Below are 4,704 nucleotides of genomic sequence, written 5' to 3'. Positions count from 1 at the left end.
CCGTTTTGCACTACAAGAAAAATCGCTATCACCGACGCATCTGACCAACGAACTTTTTGTGTCGGAATTACCGACGGAATACCGAGAAAATTAATATGTCGGAAATCACCTACACATTCACCTACACTTTCCTATAATGTGTAGGTGATTATTAGGGGAATAATTTCTGCTCCAATCACCAACATATATTGTCGGTGACTATAAACGTCGGCAATATCACCAACAAATTATGTCTATTGACCGACATAATATGTGTCGGTGATTATAATATTAAAAAAATAAAACTAAAGTTATTTTATTTCCATAAAAAATAAAGAAAATAACTTAATATATAAAGACATTTTGTCAGCCTTCAACCCTAACCCTTTCATATCGTTTTCCCGATCTTATTTTGGAACGCCGCCCACCACCCACCCTCTCCTCTCTTGCTCTTCTCCTCGCCTTAACCAACACTGGCGCCGGTTGCCACCAACACCAAAGCCACTGCTCATGTACCTCCTTCATCCCTCCCTGTGCGCCATATTTTCTTTCTCTTCTGGTTCTCTTCTCCATTTTCTCGATCTGCCTCAAGGAGATGTGCTTGCGCTCGATCTACTCTTCAGGTACAGATCTCGCCTTTTCTGGTTTGTGCTTGCTTTTAATTTCAGGTTTGTTATGGTTGTTGCTTTCCTTTGATATTGTTTGAAGTATTTAGGTCATAACCTCTCCTCTGTTATGCACTTGTTATGTTTGTGAAAATTAAAGTTGAATAAAAGATAATATTTTACTGCTTTGAGTTGAAATTGCTAGCTAATTGTGCATCACTCGTGGCTTAATAATGTAAATTTTCGATTTTTGGTTTATATGAACTGCATCTACAAAAATTTGGTTTAGTTCACAGGGCTTATCCATGGAAAGTAGTAGAAAGGAAATTACTTTTGACAGGAACAACTTAAACAACCGGCAAATATGCAGGTATTCCTTGCAAACACACAACCCCTTTATAAGGACTACTAATATTAATTCCAACGAACTGTGTTCAAAGTTTCTTGATTATCGTACTGTTGAATTGCATGATGCAAAAAGAATTGCAGTTATGGGAGATGCATCAGTCCTTATTATGGGTATGGATGTGTCTATTGAGAATGAAGATACGAACATGTACATGATCAATATTCGCCTTTTGGGGAAGCAGCAACTTGTAAAAATAGAAGTTGCAGAAGTATCTGAAGGACCTCTAGTTCTTGTTATAAGTTGCAAAGTGTGTAAGGTATAACTTTCTATTTTGATCAAATAACAGTGTACAGATATATTCCTCTCTTGTTGGTGAATAATGTCTTTTTGTTTCACCTTAGCTGTTTATGATCTTTCCAATTTGGTAAAACCAGAGGATATTATTGCAATTAATTGTCTTAGATGCACATCGGACATGAGCAGCAAAAAAAAGCTATATGTCAGTTTTGAGATTTTAAAAAAGTGAGTTCATTTTCATGTTTTGTAAGAAAAAAAAGAAAGATTTAATCAGAAATTACATAACTTACATAATTGTCTCTAAATTATGATTAATTACTATTCAGTGTGAAGGATAATATTCTTAATACATTGCATTTTATTGTCATGTTATTTAGGACAGTTCTATCGTGTCTTGTGAATGTGAAAAGTCTGAATTGACAAGTTCTTTCTTTCATATACCCAATCCACATGTATATGTCATTATGTATTCCATATATACCAAAGCAAAGAAGACTTTGGTTGAAGCTCTAGAGGATGTTGTGGTACTTCCTCAATCTCTTTTCTCTTTGTGGTATAAATACAACTACGGATTGATTTTGAGCTGTAATCGGATGCATGCATTCGCAGACTCTGCATTCAAGGGCAACCCAGCTGTATGGTTATTGGAGGAAGTTAAAGACGAGGAAGGAAATCACATCTCCCATTTACTGATTTTCATATTTAAATCGTCTCCAACTGGTTAAGGTAACAAACAAAAGATCTTTTACCTCTTCTTCTTACACGGATAAAAGTGGGTGCTTCAGTCTGATATGGAGGTTTGGATGAAATTCTTAATAAAATTGGGCTTTAAGCTGTTTATGGTGCCTTACATTAAGCATTAAGATCTATATATAATTTTGTGTCTGTGGCCCTAGATTTCCATCAAAGTGGCTTTGAGCTTGATTTAAAAATATTGGGCTTGTCACTTGAGTAATTATTTGTTTATTATTGACAGGCAATATAATTTGGAGAAAATGTGTGCAAATCTGATGATGGAAGATGCAAAGGATGAATTATCTACCCTGTTGAGGGGATTTTATGCTCAACTCGTAATTGTGAAGGGTTTAATCACTTAGGGTGTGCGAGAGGAATGGCTTCATATCTCAAATACAAGAAAATCTGTGTAAGTTCTAGTTGTTTGTGCTTTTAATTTTTATGGTATCTATCTAGTCAATTAAGCATTGAATTTTTTATGGTGTTTGAGATATCTTTGTTTATTCGTGTGATTTAGTTTTTAACATAGTAAGTTTATTTTATCTCCTCATAAAGAAAATATCTTGATTAGCAATGTGTGCATGTGTCTTTTGCAAATAAAGCAAGTCAATTCGCATTGAACCAATTTGAGTCCATTTCTTATGTTTATAATGTTAATTATGAACTGACCATAGACTATTATGCTGACATTCTACGATCCTCATAATGGCAGCTTCAACAACCACCATTCTGCAGTTCTGATTATACTGAGGAGTTATGTGGGAAGTTTGGTGCTAGTAACAAAGGCATGATATAACATGTGGAAGAAGAGGCACATGCCAAGTACTGAGACTAGACATATAGAATAGTTTGGTTAGTGATGTTAAAATTCAGGTACTATCCATTTTATTATGTTAGGATGTTTAGGCATTAGTTCAAGCTATTTGTAAACAAAGGCGTAACTCACGTCCAATTAATTTGGTGGGTTATGCTAATATCAGTGGGGGCTCCAACATGTGTTTTTGCATTATAACTAGGCAGTGGAAATACTGATAATAGCATGTGTCTAGAGGTTGACAGGACTTGAAGCTTTTTCAAAACTGTTTTTATATGTACATAAAACTTTAAGTGTGCATTTGCTCTCTTAGTTCATGTAACAATTACATTCATTTCATAATTTCATGATTATCTCGAGTATAATTTTTGTATACATCTCTATGCAATTTTATAATATATATATATATATATATATATATATATATATATATATATATATATATGAGCTTCCTTCAATCCAAATAAAGTGACTAAAAAGAAAATATAAAAATGATTTTGAAGATAATTTATAATTTCCGACACAATTTCCGACCAATATCTGTCGGTAAATTTTTTAATTTAATATTAAAAAAATAGATCACCGACACATGGGTCGGTGATGTAGTCGGGACGTCCGACGGAAGTCACCTACTAAAAGTAGTCGGAATTTCCGACGCGAAACACCGATTGAAAATAATATCGGTGATTTTCGTGTGTCGGTAAAAAATTGTCGCAACTACTTACCTACGAGGTCAACGCCGACACATCATTATCTATCGGTGTACCGTCGGTGATCACGATCACCGACGCAAATTACGCAATCACCGACAAATACTTGCGTTGGTGATAGCGTTTTTTCTTGTAGTGTTGCCAGCATCATTGGACGGAAGGGGAGGAGCATAGAATATCCCCTATTGGACAGCACGAGTCAATATGGTGGAGTACTGTTGCATGTGACTCGTACTTTCCCTTAGACCCGTAAAGACCTGCATGCCATCGTTCATACTTGAAGCGGGGATTTTGATGTGGGCGCTGAGCATACTGAGTAAAAACTCAAGAGACTTCCCAATCCAAGTAATCGAGTCCGTCATTCGTGCATAGGATTGATAGTACATCCTGAGTAGTGAAGAATCATACGAATGACGCTGAGCATTAGTGTACCTAACATGCACAAGTGTTGATCGAGTGTAGTGTAGAATATCATTGGTCTTTACTTGGTCAGTGTTGTGTCCATTTCCTCTTTGCTCAGGTTGAGTAGGCGAATGGCTTATTAGTACAAAAATGACCTATAGCTACGCCTTATTAGTTACGGTTGTCAATAAGAACCGTAGCTAAAGGTCATTAGAGTCGGTTATTCAAATAACCGACTTCAATAAAACTTTATTAGCCTCAGTTATTTGTTAAAACCGACCCTAAATATCAAAAATTTAGGGAGGCTAGAGTCATTGGCGTCAGTTTTTAAAAAACCGACACCAATTATTTAAATAATAGGGTCGGTTTTGAATTAACTGAAGGCATTGAAATGTCAATTAGCGTCGGTTTCTTGTGTAATCGACGCTAGTGACCCTTTTAGAGTCGGTTCTCAACATAGCCGACCCTAATGACCTGATAATAAGAAAGAAATATAGTCGTTCTTTTTTCTTCTCCTTTGCACAAACACACTTCTCCTTTCTTCTAGACCTATTTCTATGCTTTAAGTTTGAGTTTGAAGTTCGTCTCTATGTTGAGGCTGTGTTTGGTTCGTGTTCCGAGTCTAATAGAGGCACTAAAAAAGAGGTAAGTGATTAATGTGGGTTTTCTGCATTTGTAAAATCGTTTGAGTTTAGGTTTAATTTGCAAAATCGCTTCAGCGGTGCGATGCAATGTGATGCTCTGTTTGTTGGTTTTCGTTTGAAAGATTGTGTTGGATTTTGTTTGTTCGTGTTTTGGGTTTCCTTTGAAAGA

At 35.8% G+C, this 4,704-nt stretch overlaps 1 protein-coding gene across 1 annotated transcript; it reads left to right on the top strand.

The window, feature by feature from the left end:
- Nucleotides 1-376: 376 nt before the first annotated feature.
- LOC136229571 (uncharacterized) lies at nucleotides 377-3,026 on the top strand. Its single transcript, XM_066018445.1, has 6 exons — nucleotides 377-602; nucleotides 874-954; nucleotides 1,066-1,249; nucleotides 1,608-1,956; nucleotides 2,207-2,374; nucleotides 2,678-3,026. The coding sequence occupies exons 1-4, from the start codon at nucleotides 490-492 to the stop codon at nucleotides 1,953-1,955; spliced, it is 726 nt and encodes a 241-aa protein (XP_065874517.1). The 5' UTR covers nucleotides 377-489; the 3' UTR covers nucleotide 1,956; nucleotides 2,207-2,374; nucleotides 2,678-3,026.
- Nucleotides 3,027-4,704: the final 1,678 nt, after the last annotated feature.

The sequence above is a fragment of the Euphorbia lathyris genome, chromosome 5 (genome assembly GCF_963576675.1).
Source record: "Euphorbia lathyris chromosome 5, ddEupLath1.1, whole genome shotgun sequence".
NCBI lineage: Eukaryota > Viridiplantae > Streptophyta > Magnoliopsida > Malpighiales > Euphorbiaceae > Euphorbia > Euphorbia lathyris.
The sequence above is the reverse complement of the archived record's forward strand: the minus strand, read 5'-3'. Positions and strand labels throughout refer to the sequence as shown.

Excerpts from the sequence above, each read along its gene's own strand:
- LOC136229571 (XM_066018445.1), top strand. The coding sequence starts at position 490 with ATGTACCTCCTTCATCCCTCCCTGTGCGCCATATTTTCTTTCTCTTCT. Across the intron at positions 603-873 it reads GCGCTCGATCTACTCTTCAG|TTCACAGGGCTTATCCATGG; the intron begins GTACAGATCTCG and ends AATTTGGTTTAG. Across the intron at positions 955-1,065 it reads AACAACCGGCAAATATGCAG|AATTGCAGTTATGGGAGATG; the intron begins GTATTCCTTGCA and ends TGATGCAAAAAG.